Source organism: Xiphophorus maculatus, chromosome 20 (assembly GCF_002775205.1).
Source record: "Xiphophorus maculatus strain JP 163 A chromosome 20, X_maculatus-5.0-male, whole genome shotgun sequence".
NCBI classification, from domain to species: domain Eukaryota; kingdom Metazoa; phylum Chordata; class Actinopteri; order Cyprinodontiformes; family Poeciliidae; genus Xiphophorus; species Xiphophorus maculatus.
The window spans coordinates 2,757,743-2,780,227 of record NC_036462.1 but is presented as its reverse complement, the minus strand read 5'-3'; the positions used below and the strand labels follow the sequence as shown (position 1 = coordinate 2,780,227).

Here is a 22,485-nt window from a genome sequence, read left to right as displayed (position 1 = left end):
GTCGGGTTGAACCATGAGGGACCAGTTGATTTTGTTTTTCTTTTTTATGGTAATCCATAGGGGGCCCAGAAAATCTGTGGGAACCACTGAGTTAATGTAAGAGAATGAGAAAAAAATGTTTTTATTTGGTGCATTTAAAATTCTGGTTTCAACTGTACATGTATGCATAAATATTGAGGTTTCATGAACAGCATCTGGTTTTACCATTTATTCTGAGAAGATGGATGGACGGTCGGTTTCCGCCGGTCGGTTTCCGCCGGTCGGTTGCTACCTGTCGGTTTCTACTGGTCGGTTTCTACCTGTCGGTTTCCGCTGGTCGGTTTCCACTGGTCGGTTTCTACCTGGTTTCCGCCAGTCGGTTTCTACTGGTCGGTTTCTACCTGTCGGTTTCCGCCGGTCGGTTTCTACCTGGTTTCTACCTGTCGGTTTCCGCCGGTCGGTTTCTACCTGTCGGTTTCTACCTGTCGTATATGTTGGTGTTTTTGGTGTTTTCCACATCGTCCTCGATCAGCCAGTGGAAGTTTTTGTCGCTGCGGATTTGAAAGTTTTTCCATCTCCTCCTCTGAAAATACGGTCTGTCGGCGTTAAAGTCGCCCAGGATCATCACATCTATTTAATAGACAATTTAAATATCACTGAATTATAATTAATTATAATGTGGCATATTTAATAAATTGATTATATATTAAGTAGATTATTTAGACATTTATTCATTTCGTAGTACCTTTAATTGATGATTTAATGATGTATTCATTTATTTAATTTTATTTCTTGGCCCTTCATATGTAGGATCTGTATTTATGTCTGTAAAATCAGATTCTGACCTTGTGGAGACCTCAGAACATAAAATATTGAATTAAAACTGGAACCTCGAAAGGAAACTGATCACATTTTGCTGCTTGTCTCATTTTCCATGTGATTGTGATTTGTTCCTTATTGTTTTGCTCTTTTTCTCCTGCTTAATCTCTCTCACATTAAAATAACCTTTAACTTCACAACCATTTCAGTTATACTTAACAAGATTAAAAACATTTTGATGTGTGAGTATATTTACGCTAGTCCTCCACGAAGAAATAGTAAAGTTCGTCTGGTTCCTTCACCGCGTCTTCTGGTTTGGTGTGAACTGGGACCAGATCTTCCAGAACTGTGAGGAGAATCAGACAAAATAGTTTGATTTTTGTCTGATTTTAAGGTTGCAGTCATTTGTGGATGTTATTAGACTTTAAAGTGTATTAGTGTATGACAATTATGATTTTTTCACCTGTATCTGGGCAACTGAATAGAAGGATATACGGATCTCTGTCCTTTAGTCATCTCATCATCAGACTGGTACGTTCCCACCAGTTTAACCATGCACAAACCATACGGGGTTTTTTAATAAAGCACTTATTATTAAACAACAAAAATGTATTTTAGGACATTGGGAATATTGGCTCTGAACGCTGTGATGTCGGTCTGGTTTTAAATTACATTTTGAAAATTCATTGTCAACCAGTTCCTGATGTGGATCAAAGAGAAGTTCAGCAAAGAGGCCAGAAATGATCTTAATCAGAAAATACACCTGGGAGTCGTGGGCGAAGAAATGGAAAGAAGAAATGAAAGAAAATGGCACCAAAAGGGAATGGATTTAAAGTAAAAGAGAGAGGACCAAGAACAGAGCCTTGCGGTACTCCTCAAGGGAGACGAGTAGAGAAAAATCTAAAGTTATTGATAAAAACAGAAAAACCTGAGAAGTTGCACCTGAACCATTTAAGAGGTGAACCTGTGATGCTGACCCACAACCTCATTTTCATCCAGGAAAGAATTTAATCATTTTTGCAACGGGACTGAAATTTAGCAGATGCATGAAGGCTGGATTTCTCTAGCAGATGTTTCTTATCAGCATGTTGAAAACTTAGTGGAACAAAACCAGATGTTAAACTGTTATTGATGATTTTATTGAAGAACATTAATGGAGAAACCAACAACTGGATTCAACGCTTCAGATTTTACTCCTGAGCATTATGACTAAATCAAATGCATTTTGCTGAAGTGACTATAAGATCATTCGTGGTAATAAAACTACAGTTTTGAATATTAACACATTACCAGCTTTTTTTCTTGAAAACCATCAAACTATTTATCTGTTTGTATTTTCCTTGTTAACCTACCACAGAATTTGCTTTGGAAAAATCAACAATTGAATCTGAACTCAGCAGTTCAGATAAAAGATGTTCAGTTAAAAACCAGCATTTGTTTTGTTTCTTACAGACTGATTTTGAAATAAATTGATACATAAACCCATGTACTTGTTCAGATCAGTCAGATTTTGTGAAATAAATTTTCCTCTTAATGAATGAATGAATGAATGAACTGTCACCTGTACAGGAACATGAGCTGCTCCTTGTAGTGCGACTGCTGATTCTCAGAGTGTAGTGATGTTTCTGGTTGGGTCTGCAGAGACAAACAGAAATGTTGCCATGATCAGGATTTATGTCAGAAAATCAGTGGATGAATCAGATTCATGTAGGATCGGAGGCCTCAGGGTCAACTATGTTTCTAAATTATGGCTGAAGGTTTTTCGAGAGACCAGTTAAGCTAACAGTGATAGTTTTGGATTGAGGGAGGAAGAGAGAGAACCCAGTGAGAACCATTTCATGCACCAGGACAGGACTGTCAGACTTATTTTCATTTTGGGCCAAATTAAGACGATGTGCCAGAATGCATGACAAACTTAAAATATTAATCAATATCAGTGTCTGCATTTGATGAGTACTTCTTACAATTAAACTATCGAACATCCTTTCACATTGATCAATGATCAGCAATCAAAGTCGCTGATTTAAACCTGATATTTTGGACCATTTCTGCAGAAAATATGCATTAAATTCACAATTATGCATTAGCACAAGAAAGTGTGGGTATCTGTTAATTTTAGGTGAATTTCTACAGTTGAGGAAAAACTCAAGGGACTGCCTGATGTAATTTGGATGTAGACAGATAAAAACTGCTAAAATAATAGTGTAGACTTTAGAGGGCCACATATAAAAGCTTCAGAAGGCCAGATTTGGCCCCTAGGCCTTGAGTTTGACCCCTGATCACTAGGAAAACATGAATACTCCATGCAGGACTTTGCATCCACCTGAAAATCAAATGCTTTTAATAAATCAACTAATTTTGACAAGAAATATGCAGAAGATGTCAGAAGCTTGTTGACGTTTACACTGCAAAAACACAAAGTCCTACCAACTATTTTTGTCTAGTTTCTAGTGCATATATCTCAGTACACTTGAAATAAGAACAAACTAACTCAAAAGTAATTTGTTAGCAAGACGTAGGAGCTTGTTTTAACTTAAGTCAATAATTCTTGAATACTGATGAAAAAGTAATATTTCCACTAACAGATTATTTCTCTTATAAAATGGGAAAATGTATTTTTATAAATGAAATAACTTACAATAGAAACTAGTACTTTATAAAATCTATATTCAAGAATTATTGACTTTAAGACAAGCTCCTATTTCTTGCCGTCAAATTACTTTTAAACTGTTAAGTTATAAAGTTAAAATTTATAAAACAATTATTATGAAACAAACAATTAACATTTTGTCAAATGCCATCATCAAAATCATCATTGATCAGTGTTTCTGCAGTTTTAAAGTTTTCTGGAAATGTATTCCAGATTTGTGGTGCGTAGAAGCTGAATGCTGCTTCCGTTGATAGAACAGCAGCAGATCTTTAATGTATTGAGGTGCTAAACTGTTCAGTGATTTATAAACTAACAGCAGCATTTTAATATGAGGGGCCGTTTAGGACAAAATTTACGTTTTGTCTCTCACACACTACCAAAAACTCTCGCATACTCCAAAAAAATAGCCTCGCACACTCCAAAAAATTACGTTTTGTCCCTCACACACTACCAAAAACTCACGCATACTCAAAAAAATAGCCTCGCATACTCAAAAAATTACGTTTTGTCTCTCACACACTACCAAAAACTCACGCATACTCAAAAAAATAGCCTCGCATACTCAAAAAATTACGTTTTGTCTCTCACACACTACCAAAAACACACGCATACTCAAAAAAATAGCCACGCACACTCAAAAATTACTCACGCACATTCAAAAAATACTCAAATTGCGTATACACACACTACTAAAATGTCACACACACACACACACAAACGTTAACTTTCTCGCTCACATACACTACTATCAGCTCGCTCACATACACTGTACTAACAGCTCGCACATTCACAAACGTTAATTTTCTCGCTCACATACACTACTACCAGCTCGCGCACATACACTACTACCAGCTCGCTCACATACACTACTACCAGCTCGCGCACATACACACAAACGTTAATTTTCTCGCTCACATACACTGCTAACAGCTCGCTCACACACAGACGTTTATCTCTCACATACACAAGACTAAAGTTGAACACACACACAGTACTAAGACTCGTTTTATGAATGTGTGAGAGCGAGACATTTTATGAATGTGTGAGAGCGAAACTCTTTTTGAATGTGTGAGAGTTGTCACGGAAGAGGCGGGGCATAATTTTTGGATCAAACTGCGCATGCGTAGATCCTAAACTATAAGTTTCGATTGTTGACTCACTGTATGTTCTATTACTTAGTATATTTGTGCTTTTAAATATATATAGAACGTTTAACTTTCTTGTAGATTAAATGTGCTATAGAAATAAATGAATCTGATTGATTGATTAAAAAGAGCAAAATTGCTGTAGTACAATCTGTCCACTGGGTGCCAGTATTACAGGAATTATTAACCGGCGCCAACTAGTGCCGAGGAAGAAAGAGTTTGCTATACCGAACATGGCTAACTCTAATTCGAAACGAGAGAGAATTGGTCAGGCAGCTGCCATTTTAAACACCATTCTATCTTCTCCGGAGGCAACCAGCACTTTGACAGGCGCATTAAACGATTCAACGACTGCCCGCAGTGCTACAGTAGATTCAGAACTCTCATCTCTGTTCCGTTCCGGAGCGGTGTTTAAAATGGCAGCTGCCTAACCAATTTTCTCTCGTTTCGAATTAGAGTTAGCCATGTTCGGTATAGCAAACTCTTTCTTCCTCGGCACTAGTTGGCGCCGGTTAATAATTCCTGTAATACTGGCACCCAGTGGACAGATTGTACTACAGCAATTTTGCTCTTTTTAATCAATCAATCAGATTCATTTATTTCTATAGCACATTTAATCTACAAGAAAGTTAAACGTTCTATATATATTTAAAAGCACAAATATACTAAGTAATAGAACATACAGTGAGTCAACAATCGAAACTTATAGTTTAGGATCTACGCATGCGCAGTTTGATCCAAAAATTATGCCCCGCCTCTTCCGTGACAACTCTCACACATTCAAAAAGAGTCTGACTCTCACACATTCATAAAAAGTCTCGCTCTCACACATACATAAAACGAGTCTTAGTACTGTGTGTGTGTTCAACTTTAGTCTTGTGTATGTGAGAGATAAACGTCTGTGTGTGTGCGAGCTGTTAGCAGTGTATGTGAGCGAGAAAGTTAACGTTTGTGTGTGTGTGTGTGTGACATTTTAGTAGTGTGTGTATACGCAATTTGAGTATTTTTTGAATGTGCGTGAGTAATTTTTGAGTGTGCGAGGCTATTTTTTTGGAGTATGCGAGAGTTTTTGGTAGTGTGTGAGAGACAAAACGTAAATTTTGTCCTAAACGGCCCCTCATATTTTAATGTCTATTCTGTGTAGAGACTTTAGGACTGGATGATGTGCTCTATCTTCCTGGTTTTAGTCAGAACACCAGCAGCAGCGTTCTGGATCAGCCGCAGCTGAATAAAAAATCAGGTCTGATTTTTAAAAAATAATTTTTATTCAGACCTGTGAAGACAGTTGCAGTAATTGATGCGACTGAAGATAAACACATGGATGAGTTTCTCTAGATCTGGCTGAGACATTAGTCCTTTAATCCTGGAAATGTTCTTCAGGTGACAGAAGGCCGACTTTGTAACTGTCTTTATGTGGCTCTGGAGGTTCAGGTCAGATTTCAGCCTGAGTTCTAGTTTCCTGCTGTAACAACTGAAGCTGTGCGTTGATTCTAGATCGTTCCTCTGTAGGTCCAAATATAATAACTTCAATTTCTGTTCATGTTTTGTCACATTTATCCATTCTAAGCGTCTTTTCAGTGATTGGATGGTTCTGGTGACATCATCATGTAGAGCTGTGTATCATCTGCATAGAGTTATAACTAATCATATTACTTGTTGTAAACTGAGCTAGCAGGAGCATGTGGATATTAAATATGAGGAGTCCCAGGATTGAACCAATAAAATCACAACAGTTAGTCAGTCCACCAGTATTTATCCCTATAGATAACTATTGATGCTTTATCAGTTAAGATATCAATGTACATGTCTGTCTGTGTATGTAAGTCATGCATGTGATCCACATCATTCCCTTTTTTGTGTTTTTCATACTTAGAATTTCAGAACATGAAACTAATTTAAATATTAGTCAAAAACTACATAAGTAAACACAGCATTTTATGTTATTACTTTGCCCTTACTGGACAGTATGTTATTCTTAATTTTGTTTTTATATACTTAATACTTTTATCTTTGTGAGTACATGTTTCACTTTGCTGCTGCTGCACATTAATTTTCCTATTTTTTCCCAACTCTATTCTAATCTACTATTCAGACATTTTCCTTAAATAGATGCTAAAAAATCCAGTTATTGTTTAATTTATTTGATCATTACAGTGACATTAATCAGCATTATTATAATTCATCACCGTATATTTGCAGGAATTAGCACAATAGCTGAAAGCAAGCACAAAAAACAAACCCGTCACTATGCAAATCACATAGTTCAAATAAAAAAGCAAAAACTAACAACTACGCAATAAATAACAGACACTAACAATATAAAACAATATAACTATATTATATTATATTATATTATATTATATTATATTATATTATATATAACAATATAAAACAGGAAACACAACCCTTCATGATAATTAGTGCCAGAGGAAATGAAGGGCTACAGAACTAACTTGCTTAGTTTCTTTTTAAAACTCAAACTGCCTCAAAGTGAAAGCAAATATCTTGTAATTCATGCAAGGTCAGTGTTGACTCTGAAGTGCAGCTATCTGCGACAGGAAGTTAGAAAAGCAGCAGCTTTAAAGAATATTAAAATATTGAAAACTCTTTTTGCATGAATGACATTTTAACTTTGAAATATGATGTTTTGATTTCATTTGGCTCCTTCCTGAAGATTTTACTCTTTTGCTAAAATAAATCAGGTAAATTGAAGTGAAGAATCACAGCTTTTCTTCTTCAGAAGCATTTCTGTAATGTGTCAAGTGTTAAAGTTGTTTAGTAATCCTGTGAAGGAGTGTCCAGCTGTTTTCCAGAGAACAGGAGGATGTTTGTCTCCTTGTATCAAAGTATGAAAAGCCTCTCAGGCATCCAGAGCTGAAAAATCAAACAGGAAATCTGCTTTTCACCTGCAGGAGAATCTGCTGCGGCTTCTGTGCAAAACGCTCAAATCAAACCTCATGAGGACGAATGTAGGAGTTATGAGATGTAACCAAAACGATGTTCAGAGCGTGAAAACCGGCTGCTTGTCTGGTCGAAAGAGAAGAAATGTCAGAACAAATAAACTCCGCCTCTTTCATAACTAAAACTGATGGACAAAATGAAAAACTAAGAGTTTTTAAAAGTGTTAAATTCTGTGAGGAAAATAGAAGCAGCATCAATATGAGAGTTTCTGTCAGGGATCAGGGTGCGTTGTGTTTCTCATATGGAGTTGCAGGTTTCCCTCGGTGGGCGGGGCTAAGCGCTTCACCTGCTCTCTGCCAGCCAATCAGCAGCAGCTGAAGAGGAGCCGTCAACCTGTCCTCTGACTGGTTCCTTCTTATTTTCTACCAGCGTTTTCTTTGCTCCAAGTTTATTGCAGTTTCATTTTAGAGTTTACATCCTGAGTTTCTTTTACTTTTATGGTAGCTGCCAAACAATTATTGATTTCTTATTTCCTTGTTTATTATTCTTATTATTGGATTTATTTTTTACATTTTTTTCATCTTCCTCACAACTTTCTGAGACAGAGCAAGAGGTTAAATATATTTTTTCTTTTTTACCTTAAGCAATTATGAAAAACAGACCTTCTTTAATAAAAAATAGTAATAACTACAATTTTCTGTCCTTAGAATAAACAAATGCACCTCAAAAAACTGAGAACACACCTCAAGTTAATGTAAATATTTTATTACATTTGTTCATTGGACAACACTGAATGTCTGACATTTGGACAGAACGTAAAGCAGTCAGCTTGTAAACTAGTGTACATTTGTTTTCAGCCCTAAAATAACCTGATCATTAATGTCTAAACTACTGGCAACAAAACTGAGTTCTCCTCTCAGTGAAAATGTCAGACATTTTCTGAATTAGCCCTCCACTCCTTCAGTAGCTCCATTACAAATGTGTGAGAAACCTTGTGGATATTGCGCTAAGGTGTGCTAAACTTATTGTTATTGCTCTTACATGCTGTCCTCTGTGATACTTTTCAAAATGGCCCCTCATGTCAACGAGCTCTCTGAGGTAACCGGTGTTACGGTCGAGTTTCTCCGGCCTCTTTAGGCGGAGCTGCATCTTCATTGTCCAGGTTTACCTTTCCCCTTTCCTGCAGTATTTTTTTTCTTTTCATCTTTTGGTTTCTTGTCTTTAACGTCGAGCTCTTCCGCCTTCTCTTTCAGACCTACAGAGGAAGAAAATATGTTGCTTATTCACACAGGAAGATCAGAAAAGAGGAATGAAATCAATCAAGTTTATTTGTGTAGCATCTTTCAGCAACAAGGCATTTCGAAGTGTTTCACATCATAAAAACAAAAAATACAAAGTCATAGAATATACAATTAAACCTTTACGTTTTCTCAATACACATCAGATTATTGATCAATGTTTCATTGATTATGTTTCAAAAGCAACTCTAAACATCTGGGTTTTTAGTCTAGATTTAAAGGAACTCTGCGTTTCGGCTGCTATGCAGTTTTCTAGAAGTTTGTTCCAGATTTGTGATCCATAGAAGCTGATTGCTGCTTCTCCATGTTTGGTTCTGGTTCGGTTCTGTTCAGCGTTTTGACTTTTCATTCAGGTCTGTGAAACGCTGCTAACTGTTAGAAACACATGGATGAGTTTCTCCAGATGTTGCTGAGACACTAGTCCTCTGATCCTGGAAATGTTCTTCAGGCAACAGAAGATCAACTTTATAACTGTCTTTATGTAGCTCTGAATGTTAAGGTCAGAGGTCAGCTGGATCTCTAGTTTCCCGTTCCTCTTTAGGTCCAAAGAAAATAACTTCAGTTTTGTTTCTACTGAGCTGGAAAAAGTTTGGGCCTATTTATCTGTTCTAAGCACCAAGACAATGAAAAAACAGAAGCTAAATATTGAGACCGGGTGGAAATCAGACGAGCTAATCGGAGGAGAAGTGGAGCAGCTGTGGCAGATAGAAAGCTGGGAAACTGAGGGAGGGAGACTAATTAACCAAAACTCAAAAGCAGCTACAAACCAAAAGGAAAAAGACCAACACAGATCTAAGAGAAATCAAAACCAAAACTTTTTTAAATTAAAGTGTTTAAACGTAGACAGGGCGTCTAGAAGTGTCTCTGTGGCTCGCCGAGTATATTAAACTCTGAAACATTTCCCTGTTTGCTCTGTGAAAAACGCCAACTGGTGAATGTGGTCTGGAACCGCCACTGCTTTAAATGAGCTGCCATGAATGTTTTTGTTAGGACTTTATGATCAGATTAACCCTAAACTGCAGCAATTTCTTTCAAATATTATGCAATTAATAACAAATCTACACGGGATTGCTTTAAATGAGTTTTATTCAGTTTAGTTGACCACCTTTCATCTATTGACAGAATAAAAATAAATGGTTATTGTTGTTATTGTTGAGCAGAGAGCTTACCATCAGCTCCACCTGTTTTCCCCAGCAGCTCCACCTCCACTGGATAATGGTCGCTTATGTTCAGAGCCTAAAGCAGGAAGTCATGAAACTTTATCAACATTATTAAAGCTTCTTTTGTAAATCTGGACTAGAGGGTACAAGCACAAAAACGGAAAATTCTTGCTGCTTTATCACAAATAAAATGTTTTGCTTATAACTGTAATAGTTTCTGTGCTTTTTATAGAAAAAATATACATTTTTGAAACAGGTTATGCGACACATGGAGGGTTGTTTCTAGAAGAAGTCTCAGACTTATCTCAGTGTTTTCTGTGTGTAATCTTTTTGTTTGTCTGCAAATGACATTAAATGATAAATAATCTGATTTATCATTTAAATCAGATTATATATAATAACAAACCTGTTCGTTGGAGAGTCTGTATTCTTCCTGGAAGTTGAAGGCCTTAGCAGAATTTTTAACAACAGCCTGAAGCATTTTGTCTCCGTAAACAACAATCCTGAACGAAGAGAAGAAGAATTAAAGCAAACAGCAGAGAGTCGCAGGATCTTCACTCTGATATCTCACACAATCAGAAAATAATCAAACACACTAAAATACATATTCTGCTTTGGTATTTATAATGACGTCCTTTGTTTAAACCTTGAATTTATGAATTTTAGTGGATTTTAATGTTCATTCTGAGAGGCGGGGTGTTTTTATGTACCTGTCGTATGTGTTGGTGTTTTTGGTGCTGGCCGTTGTGTCCACATCGTCTCCAATCAGCCAGTGGAAGTTTTTGTCGCTGCGGATTCGGATGGTTTTCATCTCCTTCTTAGAAACGTACGAGCCGTCGGCGTTAAAGTCGCCCAGGATCATCACGTTCTGCAGCGGAGACAAAGGAAACCTTTTAGGGTGTTACACCAAGTACCTTGTGAAAGCATCGCGCTGCATCCAAAGTGGGCGGAGCCAAGGGACAATGAGGGCGTGGCCAGAGACTGCGGCCAGGAAGAAAGAGCCCTGGTTCCTAATTATTTACTTTATGCATATATCTAGTGAAAAGTGACCAGTAACCTTTGGAATAGAAAGTTGACCTGAGAGGTTTGTACAGTGTAGCAGGACCATCGTCTCTCAGCCATTATGCAGCTAATAAATCACAAACTGCTTATTGATTTTCCACACTTGCTGTTTTAACTCCTGACATAAGAAGATTAGACTTCAGTAGTCACTGTTCAACTCAAACAGTTTTAGGCAATATTTTTGCAGAATTAAACAAATTTCCTCAAAAATGTTACGTCATAATTTCTGCTGTTTTTATCCTGCCTGTGTTTTGAGAACTGAGGAGCATTGATACAAACTTTACTTTGCAACAATTTCAGTTGTGTAGTAGTTTTCTATGTTATAGACTGTATCCTAATATACTTTGATTGGCTAATTAAAATCATAATTTCCACTATATTTGTTGTATAACCAGTAATGACAGATTGTGTGCATGTCAGCTTTGCTCTGCTGCTGATATTTAATCAGTCAGATGATTAGGGTGACGATATTTGACTTTGGGAAAACCCGGAGAAGCTGCAGCGGGGGGTGCGGTGGGGGGGGGGGGGTGCTGGGGAAACCAGAACACCTGACGGGGGGGGCTGCCCTCACTGACGAGGTTCAGGGATTACGTGACACGCAGCGCCGTGCGCAGTGCCCTACAATGAACTGTAAGCTATGTAATGTGTTTTGAGGCAGTTGACCAAAATCCCGGACGATTTTTAAATTCCCCCCGGACATCTTTTTAGGTCTGAAAAGTAGGACATGTCCGGGAAAAAGAGGACGTCTGGTCACCCTACAGATGATTGATCTTCATCGAACAGCTAATCAGTTTCATTTTCCTTCTGCTTAATGTTTCAACTCCTTCACTGTTTTTGCAGAAGGTTTTTGTCTAGATTGAGTCCTTACATCAGTCTTCCACATCTTCTGAATGTGCAGGAAAAGGTCGTAGAGTTTATCCAGCTCAATCTCGGCGCCTTTTGGTGAGATGTGAACTGGGATCATCACCAGATCTTCCAGGACTGTCAAGAGAATCAGACAGGAATCAGGTTAAGTTTACATTTATTTCTCTGAGATATTTTTGACCTATTACACTTTAAACTGTGGTTGTATATATTATAGTGCCTTTGTTATCTGTCACCTGTGTTTGGGCAGCTGAAGCGCAGGATGTACGGATCTCTGTTAATGTCGTCCTGTCCTTGAGTCTTCTTATCGTCAGACTGGTACAAGTCCTTCAGAGTAACCAGACCGACCCTAATAACCCAAATATTAAGTTTAAAAACAAAACATTTAAAAAACCAAAATAAAAAAATCACCTGTTTCATGTGATTTATTATAGCTAACTGAAAATACCAAAGAATGAAATTGATAAAACATTAACTGAAATAAATAAAAATCATAATTAGCGGGGGGAAACTGTAACAATCCAGGATTATATTGTGCATTTATAAAACTAACAAACACTGAAATTAGAGCTAAAATATCTTCGTTTTTGGTTATGAATCTATTTCCAGACTTTTGAACTGATGTGAAATGGATTTTTTTCCTCCACACAAGCAGTTTTGATCAGCTGTCGGTAAATTACGGCGCTCCATCCTCCTGCTGCTGGCTACGCTATGCTACGCTAAGCTAAGCTAAGCTACGCTAGTCCACAAAAACAGAGAAAAAATGTAAATGTACATAACTGAATAGGTTTTTTAAAAATAATGTCTTCTGTTGAGTATTCATTACTCAACTGATGTATAAATAAACACAATACTTTCACCTTTTTGAATTCTGCACCTAAACGTTAACAAAACTACTACAATAACTAGTACAAACTAAACTCAAACTTAACAATATTTAACAAATAACTAATAAAAAATAGCAAACACATTCTAAAAACTAATAAAAATAACTCAATTATACAAACGGTTGCAACAAAATAAAACTGAACTATAATGAAAAACCCAAAACAATTATAATTCTGGATCTCAGATAACATTTTCTTTTTTTTATTACCCCTCCAGGGGCTCTTTTTGTGGGCTTTAGTGTCCCTTTTCATGAAGTAGGCTGACAGGAGAGGGGGGAAGACATGCGGTAAACATCGCCAGGTCCGGGAGTCGAACCCGCGACAGCCGCGTGGAGGACTTGGGGCCTCCAAATGTGGGTCGCGCTAACCGCTACGCCACCATGGCACGCCCCTCAGATAACATTTTCAGTTTGAAGCCAATATTTATTAAATAAACTGATGTTCAGATCAGTCAGATTTAGTTATTTTCTCATCTTTACTAGCAGTTGTTGAATGAAATGATCCTCCTAATGAATGAATGAATGAATGAATGAATGAACTGTCACCTGTACAGGAACAGGAACTGCTCCTTGTAGTCAGTTCTGCCCAGGCGAGTGCTGATTTGCTTCTCGTAGCGATGTTCCCTTTCAGGACGGAGCAAAACGCACACAAAGGTGTTTTCATTAGAAAAGTTTCTTTCAGGGAAAAGCAGGGGACGAATCAGATCCACATGAAGCTCAACCTTTGTGACCTGTAAGATGGTTTTTTGTGCGTAACACAAACCCTGTAAATTCTAGACGCTAACAGGTACCATAGAATTGCACAAAAATCCGTGAGGGACGACGGAGTCCCTGCTCTGTGAAAGAGGTGAACGGAGCCTGGTGTCAGAAGCCCATTAAAATGCTGTTTACATCAAACTGTGGCTCTTTGGTAGAGTAGTCATCTTGCGATCGGAAGGTTGTAGGTTCGATGCCAGCTTCCTCCTGCCACATGTTGATGTGCCTCTGGGCAAGGCACTTAACCCCAAATTGCCTACCGATCTACGTATCGGTTTGTAAGTGTGTGTTTGTGAGTGCGACTGGGTGAATGTGACTCTAGTGGTTTGAGTGTTCAAAATGACGGAAAGCGCTATATAAGTTCAGTCCATTTAAACTGTGCGATTGTGAGCGGGAATAAAAATAGCAGCAGGTATTTTGTTCCATATAACACAGTAGGAGTGTAACAGGTAAACCTTTATGGATGAAACTCCACTAAAAACCCTCCTGTTTAGGATTGTATTTGAGATGTAATCAATTACAAATTTATTGATGGAGCTTGACTTAATGTCATGTTTTGATTATTGATTCTATGTTTCATTGTGTTTCTGTGTTTGATATGATGTAAAGCTCTTTGAAATGCCTTGCTGCTGAAATGTGCTATACAAATAACATTTGATTTGATTTGATTTAGTGGGAACAGTCCATATATAGATGAATAAACGATGTTTTAAACTTTTACTGACTTGTTAAGAGCTTCCATCAGAACATCCACGGCTTTCCCGGTCTCATCCACAACCTCCAGGATCACAATGATGTCATAACGAGAAATAATCTGACAGAAAAACACAATTGAATGAGTTTAATTCATCAGATTTCATTAAACAGGTTGAAATGATTAATATATTCATGTCAATATTTCCTTTTAACCCATTTTACCAAAGCAGAAATCAAACCACCAGGTGTTTTTGTTTTTACCTGAACCAGGTTGTTCAGAATGCTGGGGTCCGACACTTTTTTCAGTCCAAGCCTCTGAATGTTAAACGATGCGATTTTCATGGTGGCTGGAAGTTTAGAAGAAACTTTAAATCAATTGTAGCCTCCAGCTGATAGATATACACATTACAGAAACTAAATCTGGATTTAAAACCCAGATCAAACCTGTCACAGCTGAAAAACTGTCCTGGGAACAACCAGGGCGGGTTTGTTTTTTCTGGCTTGCCCTTCTTTTGTTTGTTGGTTTCAGTGGAGCAGCAATTCTCAGTACTTTTACATTTGCAGGATTCGTGGAAGTTGAGCTTTTGTTGCAATTAACTGATGTGTCTGCACATTGCTGCAGGCCCAGGCAAACAGACACTCTTACCACTAAAACCAGTTTGAACTTGCTGAGTTTGTCTGGACTAGCTTTCTCTTGCATTGTTGAACATAAAAGATTCGAGATAAACTTTTTTATAACTTACTTTCTAGTTTCCCCATGTTATAAGTGAAATAATCTGCCAGTAGCAAAAACATGTTTTCATCAATATTAAGGGATTGTTGAGTTGAAATGAGCTTCTATATTTTGCTATAAAATGACTTATGAGTTAGTTTTATCTTGTTTCAAGTGCACTAAGATATCTGCACTAGAAATTAGATTTTGTGTTTTTGCAGTGATGCTAGAAAAGATGCTGCAAATGGGTAAATATTTATTACCTCTTTCACTGTTATCACCATAAGTACCAGAAAATGGAGCAACACCAGCAAACCTCAGTCAAATAACTGCACTAAGGATGTAATTTAGCCTTTTGGATCAGGTTTGTTGGAGATCAGTCAATGAGTTCTGGTTCTGAAGACGTTCTGCTCTAGAGAAAAAACTAAACAAGAAAGTTGTTTCTCACCTGCAGGAGAATCTGCTGTGTTTGTCCAGAGGAGTTGAATAAATGTTGCAGGCTTCACTATATATTGTGTGAAAAGCGGCTGTTTGATTGGTCTAGAGCCAACCAATGGCAGGTTCGAAACAGAGAGCAGGAATGTTGTAAAAAACAAACCCCGCCCTTTTATTGTATTCCTGCTCAAACATCTGTTTGTTTCTAAACATAAAAAGTGTTAAAAATGTTAGTTTCTGTCAGGATCTGCGCCTTGGAAATGAAAACCAGCATCAATATGAGAGTTTCTGTCAGGGATCTGGCTGTTTTCCTCTGTCATGGAGCTGCAGGTTTCCCTCGGTGGGCGGGGCTAAGTGCTTCACCTGCTCTCTGCCAGCCAATCAGCAGCAGCTGAAGAGGAGCTGTCAACCTGTCCTCTGACTGGTTCCTTCTTATTTTCTACCAGCGTTTTCTTTGCTCCAAGTTTATTGCAGTTTCGTTTTGGATCTGCCGAGTTTATTGGACTTAAACTCTGACCTGCAACCATCAAACCCAGGGGTGGGCACTCCTGGTCCTCGAGGGCCGGTGTCCTGCAACTCTTAGCTGTCTCCCTGGTCCAACACACCTGAATCCAACAGCTGAATCTCCTCCTAAGTGCAGTCAAGTTCTCCAGAGTCCTGTTAACGACCTCATTATTTGACTCAGGTGTGTTGAAGTAGAGATGCATCTAAAAGTTGCAGGACACCGGCCCTCGAGGACCAGGAGTGCCCACCCCTGATCAAACCACTTAAAAAATTATGTTATGTCCAACTCTGTGCTTTAAATGCTGCCTTTTTTCTATTCATAATATGTAGAATTATTTTTATTCACCTGATTAGCTCTGTCACAATAAATCAATCAAATAATACATTAAAATGAACTTGTTATCCATTTGCATAATTTATTGTTTTTCTCTTTCTACCAAAAAAATAAAAATCTGGTGTTTTGGTCTGAACCAGCTGTATTTTTGAAGAACAATCTTGTTTGAAGAAACTTCATAATTCCTTTTATTTGTTGTTTTATTTATTTTGGATATTTAAAATGTCCTCCAGTTCCAGTGTTAAATGTTCATTAGAATTGAATGTTTATTAATCTTTGAGAATGTAACCTTGCGTTATTATTAACATTATAATACTTGAAAATAGTGTCAAAACAACAGTATTATTGTTTATCGTAATAACTTTAGAGACAATTTATGGTCCATCTGTTACAGGTTTACACCGGACTGGATTCTGCTGGTCATGAAAAGAGTTGGACAGTAACTACTTACATCTACTGGAGTAACTTTTTTGGAACAAATAAACCTTTTAGGACTATTTTGACTTTTACTAGACTTTACTCTCTACCCAGTGAATGACAAACATTTTCTAACCTAAAACTCACCAGACAGACACACACCTGCAGTTTCATGTTGAAAGAAATGTAATTTCTTTTGCCTGATTTTATTTTGTAATTTAAGTTTTTTATACAAATTATTTCCATTTTGGTCTCTAAAACATCAAAATTTCCACTGAACTATATTTTAGTCCTTATGATGATGTAATGTTGAAATATTAAATGATTGTTTTTGATCAGTTACTCAGGACTTGAGTAGCTTTTTTACCAAATACTTTTTACTTTTCTTTGTTCTGGTCTGTCACATAAAATCCTTTTATATTTACAAGCATAAATACTGTATATATGCTTGTAAAGTGTAAATAAAGGTTTGAACAGAATACAGAATAAGACTAATTGCACAGTAGGTATTTATTAGCAATACATTTAGCCATATTACATTGATTTAGCATAACTAAATGTCAGTTATGTCAAATGTCAGTGAGTTATAATACAATAACACAACAGCACAGAGAAATCAGCTTCTTTACCCTTTAAAAAACAAAGAACCATAACTTTATATTGAAATGAAAAACTAAACATTCATGTCAGCCTTGAAACCACAGAAGCATTAAGAAAAATCCACAGAAATGATTTTATTTTGGTCAGTTTAACATGTTTCAGCCAAAACGTCAAGAACAAAACCCTAAAAAAGAAAAATGATCATTTCAAGAAAATAATGATCTGACGAACTTTTACCAAATGAAATAATATGAAAATCTGGGTCGATATTGTTACCCCACGATATTGATATGTACCAATATTATATAAATAAAACTCATCCCAAAACACACATGGTTATGAAATAGAAATAAAGATGGTTTAATGTCAGGCTCTTTTATTTATCAGATTGATATGCTGAATAAATAAAATATGTAAACAGTGGAAACCATCTTAGCAGAAGCTAACGTCTACAGTCGTCGTTATTACCGCGATTTGGCCTCCAGCCAATCAGCGCCAAGGAAAAGAAATGCCGCTCCTGGATTGGCTGCTGCTCAAAGGGCAGCCAATAGCGAGTCGAGTAGCGATGTGCCGAAGTATTTCAGCTTTTAGACGTGATTGGTTAAAAAATGAGCAAATATGCAGATTTTCAGAATCATTTACACAATTCTAGAAAAAATAATGTGAAAAATATCTGCAGCTTTTTCTATGGAAAAGAGAAAACTAAAAACATAATATCATCATCTAGATTCAACAAAGCCGAGAAGAATTTGAATAAAACCTGCTGATTTTAAAACAGCATGTGTGTTATTTCAATTCTAGATATAGGAAAGTTTAGACTTTTCAAGCTCAGAAATTCCTTTTTAGTTTTTTTATTTAGAATATTTCTGAGTTTAATCTAAAGAAAAAAAATCTGAGTTCTTTACCAAAGATTTTTCTAGAAAATGTCTTGCAGGTTTTTTACTTTTTAAACTCAGAAATGTTCTTCCTTTTTGTAAATATTTCTGAGCTGAATTGTTTTTAAGTGAACTGCCAGCTTCTCAAGCTCAGAAACTTTCTTGTTTTTTTTCTAGAAAACTTCTGAGATTATTATTATTGGAGCATTTCTGAGCTTTTGGCCGGAAATGTTCTCCTCTTTGGCCTAATATGGCAAAGAAAATGGAAATAATTTGAGGAATAGAGAGAAAACCAGGTGATATTTTGGTGCGTAATGATCATTTCTTCTCTGCTGAACTTTCCTCCCATCACTGACCCACAGAGGCAGAAACTGCTGTTGTTAATATTTTCAGCGTTTTCTCCTTCTTGACGCTGAAAAACGGAAACAGTTTCTCAGTGAAGCAGTGGCTGAAGGTGTGGATGTGTCCGCCGGTATCGGCGTCTGAGAACGACAGCTTCCCCCTCTCCCAGTCCAGTTGGACTCGGATCCTCCGGGGCGGCTTGACGGACAGAACCGAACTTCTCCCTGGAGGGAAAAAGGCCAGAAAGGCGCCGTCCAGACCGATCCTCCACGACCCCGACCCCACGGACCCCTTTCTGTCCGCGGACTCCGCCGCCACGCCCACCTCCCAGCCGCCGCCTTCTCCGACCTCGACCTCCCAGCTGTGCGACCCGGAAGTGAACCCGTCCGAGCCGAGCACGGCGCGGCACCAGCCGAACCGCTCCGGGTTGTCCGGCAGCTTGAGCCGCTCTCCGTGCGTCGCGGCGCTCAGGTCGTCGTCCGGGGTCAGCTCGGGGTGAGCCGTGTTTGGGTCCAGAACCACGGCGGAGAAGCAGACGGCCGCCTTCATCTGGATCCAGATGTTGAAGGCCAGGTTGCCCAGATGTTTTGCCACGTCCAGCAGCGCGCCGGCGGACGGTGCCGGCTCGTCCTGCAGGCGGCGCTGTTCCGCTGTTGTTAAGGCGGCTTTGTAGGAGCGCAGGAAGGAAACGCTGTCGGCCTTCAGCTGCTTCTCCGTCTCTCTGATTGTGGTGGAGAAATCGGAGATAATCCTGCTCAGAGCTTCCGATTCCTCCCTCAGCGCTTTGCTTTTCTGCCGCTCTTCCTCCCTCAGCGCGGCGATGCGCGCCTCCTCTTCCTCCTGCAGAAGCTGGTGAAACTTCCTGAACTGATCCCGGATCTGCTTCTCCGTGTTTCTGTTCTGGCTCTTGATGTGTTTGGCGTTTTGGTCGCGGCTCCCCTTCGCCTCTTCGAAGAGCTTCAGCTGTTCCCGCAGAGCCGTGAGGGACTCCCGGACCTCCTCCCTGCGCTCCTCCGCCGCCTCGTCGATGGGTCTAAACCTGTGGTTGCTGTGAGCTTTGGAGTCCCTGCAGACGACGCAGACGGACTGCTGGTGGTCCAGGCAGAACAGCTTCAGCTTCTCGCTGTGCTGGCTGCAGAGTCCCGGCTCCGCTCCCGCAGAGAGCCTCGTTTTTTCCGCTAAACACAGATTCCTCAACGCCGAGCTGATGGGCGGGTTGCTCAGCGGCCTTTCCTTGCAAACCGGACACTCGTTTATGAGCTTTTCCTTCCACCAGGACTGGACGCAGGCCTGGCAGAAGCTGTGGCTGCACGACAGAACCACAGGATCCGTGAAGATTTCGTGGCAGATGGGGCAGGAAAGATTCTTCTCGGAGCCGGAAGCCATTTTCTCTCTGCAAGCAGAACAAACCGAAAGTTAAATCAGGAAGTTTTTGTGCCGCTAAACATTTCCTGCCCAGATTGACCTCGTCTCTCTCCTTCTGTTCCTGAAGTGAATTTAAAAGTGAATTTCTGTCTAAGAGGAAGCAGCAGCTGCTCAGAGGAGGAGCCGCTCCAGGTTTTTACTTTCACTTTCTTTTTCGTCTTCTTGCCCTTTTTATGGCGGTTGGCTACGGTGGCCGACAGGTGCAAATGCGCAGCAAAAGAGAAAACATGCAAACAAACAAAAAAAAAAACGCGCACAAATTAAATGCGGCAAGCAAAAAGCGAATGAAATGCAGCAAACAAAAAGTGTTGAAAACGGAAGTGCTCCAGACCACTAGGGGGAGTCAAAGAAAATAGTATTCATTTCTATGGGACCAGATGCAAGATTCAGAGAAAGAAATTTGAAAGAAAGTAAAGGTACGTATTACTATATTTCTTTTCAGATACGCCGTCTTTTATAATATTATAGAATAACAGAATAATTTATGGGTAGCGTGATAGACTTTGTGTCAGTCATATCAAAATAGTTCCTGTTTTCCCAGCAACAACATCCGCATCTCCCTCCTCCCCGTATTGTTTATGTTTCTGTCGCCGCAGATAACTGTCACATGTAAAGGGCGGTCGCTCCCCAAGACGTACATAGGGATTAAATTAAATTACAAAAGAAAATAGCAACGCACAGTGATTTGGATAAGTAAGTTTAATATGGTTTACTGGATTTGAATTAGCAACGCGTTTGATGTCGCACATATTCATGAAGTACTTTTGGTTTAACAAGCCACACTTTTTTTAGATATATATCCCAGCTGTTTATCTCAATAAATATGGTTTTATTCTATTTTTTTAAATATTTTTTAAAATTATCATGCCTAACTGCACATAGTTTTGTAGAGTAGACTATTTATAAGCTACTTTTAATAACAGCACAGAACTTTTGCCCTTACTGTACTGTATGTTACTCAGTTTTTACACAGATTCTATTTTGGTGTGAACTTAATTGTTTGAATTGTGTAACATTTTTACTGTGCCAACTTAATTTCCCTGGTGTTGGGCAGTAAAAAGATATTATTATGTTTTTGTGCCATATACAACTTAATTTTATAGTGTAACATTTGAAATGGATGAATCAGAAGCTCAACAGTTGATGTCTGCTTACATTATATTTAACTTTGTAGGTCAACATATATTTAAATATTTTCATGACATAGAAACTAGTCCTATTACTTTCTGCTGATATAATTATCTTATAATTTTGGTTTATTGTAGATCTCAGTTCTGGATGGATCTCATGAACGATTTGAAGGAAAGACATCTCTTCAATGGAAGTCATGACCACACATGCCTTGTGCGGTTTGTCTTCATGGATATGCTACAGAGAGATCTTGATGAATGCAAGGACAGGTGGAATAAACATACCATAAGACCTGTTAAACAATCTTGCTGTCCATCTGGTAAACCAGATGTGATGTATCATCTACTTCAGTGGTCCCCAAACTACGGCCCGCGGGCCAGATGCGGCCCGCCTCCACATTTGGTCCGGCCCCCTGAACAATACCAGAGTATTTTCATATATGTGCATTTTTATTTGATAAGTTGGACTTTTGCAATAAAATAAATGTTCCTTAGTAATGAACTTTATTTATTATTAACTACTAGTTAGTAACTATTTTATACATGCATATAATTGACCCTAACCCTTTTTTTTATGTGGGGAACCCAGTGTTATTTGGTTATTATTTATTTCATAAATAGTGTTATTTCCTGACTTTTGTTCTCTGAAGAATCCAGAAAAGGTTATTTGATTGTGCTTTCTGAAAAACAATACATTTTTATGTTTAGCACTCTTACAATCGTCACACTTTTTCTGTTACAAACTGACCCGGCCCCCATCAGAGAAGGGACAAGTTATGTGGCCCTCACAGGAGAAAGTTTGGGGACCCCTGATCTACCTCACAGGTCATTTTTTGTTGTTTTTGTCTTCATCATCTGGTTAATTTAAAACCTCTTTGGGAACTCTAAAAAAGAATTTGCCAAAACAAAAATAATGAACAATGTGTTAACAGTATGCCACTTTTTATTCTAAACATTTCAGATGACAATTTCTAAAATGTAAATTTAAATACAATTAATCATTTAGACAGGTTACAACAATAGTCAGAGCAGTAACAGTTTAGTGAAGAAATGTAAATATAACTAAATGTTTACTGTGCTTCTTTTATTCCTAGGTTTGGTGGAACAGACTGTGGTTTCCCAGTCTCCCAGGAGCAATTGGGACAGTTTGTGACAGAGACTAACAACATTCAATGTGGAGATGAACACCTTCAGGCACATTTTGAGAACCTCCAGAGACAGTGTGGCCTAGCACATCCACAGAGCTGGGAATCATGTGTCGAAAACTATATCAAACTGAAAAACATGGCGGACTTATAAACAAACAAGAATCCAAATTTGAAGGTCGCACACAAACACTAAACAGTGTCATAACTGAACAGGTTTGACAAGTTAAATAGTTAGCATTTTGTTTTGTTGTTATGCATTTGACCTTAATAAAGCCCAAACCCAGGGGAGTTTTGAATCCCAAAGTCCATGTCTTCTTTAAACTGATGATACGTCTTGGACATTGGTA

The 22,485-nt window shown here is 38.4% G+C and overlaps 2 protein-coding genes and 1 long non-coding RNA gene across 3 annotated transcripts; 1 reads left to right on the top strand and 2 right to left on the bottom strand.

Annotated features, from left to right (window-relative positions):
* Positions 1-8,238: 8,238 nt before the first annotated feature.
* dnase1l3 (deoxyribonuclease 1 like 3) lies at positions 8,239-15,455 on the bottom strand. The gene is made up of 10 exons (XM_005811642.3): positions 15,377-15,455; positions 14,478-14,563; positions 14,246-14,334; positions 13,311-13,388; positions 12,115-12,227; positions 11,883-11,995; positions 10,663-10,820; positions 10,359-10,455; positions 9,962-10,028; positions 8,239-8,749 (listed from the first exon to the last, which is right to left on the bottom strand). The coding sequence occupies exons 2-10, from the start codon at positions 14,556-14,558 to the stop codon at positions 8,646-8,648; spliced, it is 900 nt and encodes a 299-aa protein (XP_005811699.1). The 5' UTR covers positions 14,559-14,563; positions 15,377-15,455; the 3' UTR covers positions 8,239-8,645.
* Positions 15,456-18,135: 2,680 nt separating this feature from the next.
* LOC102222809 (nuclear factor 7, ovary-like) lies at positions 18,136-20,067 on the bottom strand. The gene is made up of 2 exons (XM_023353557.1): positions 19,901-20,067; positions 18,136-19,828 (listed from the first exon to the last, which is right to left on the bottom strand). The coding sequence occupies exon 2, from the start codon at positions 19,819-19,821 to the stop codon at positions 18,442-18,444; it is 1,380 nt and encodes a 459-aa protein (XP_023209325.1). The 5' UTR covers positions 19,822-19,828; positions 19,901-20,067; the 3' UTR covers positions 18,136-18,441.
* Positions 20,068-21,776: 1,709 nt separating this feature from the next.
* LOC111612341 lies at positions 21,777-22,426 on the top strand. The gene is made up of 2 exons (XR_002754567.1): positions 21,777-21,815; positions 22,085-22,426. It is a non-coding gene; the product is annotated as an uncharacterized LOC111612341 (long non-coding RNA).
* Positions 22,427-22,485: the final 59 nt, after the last annotated feature.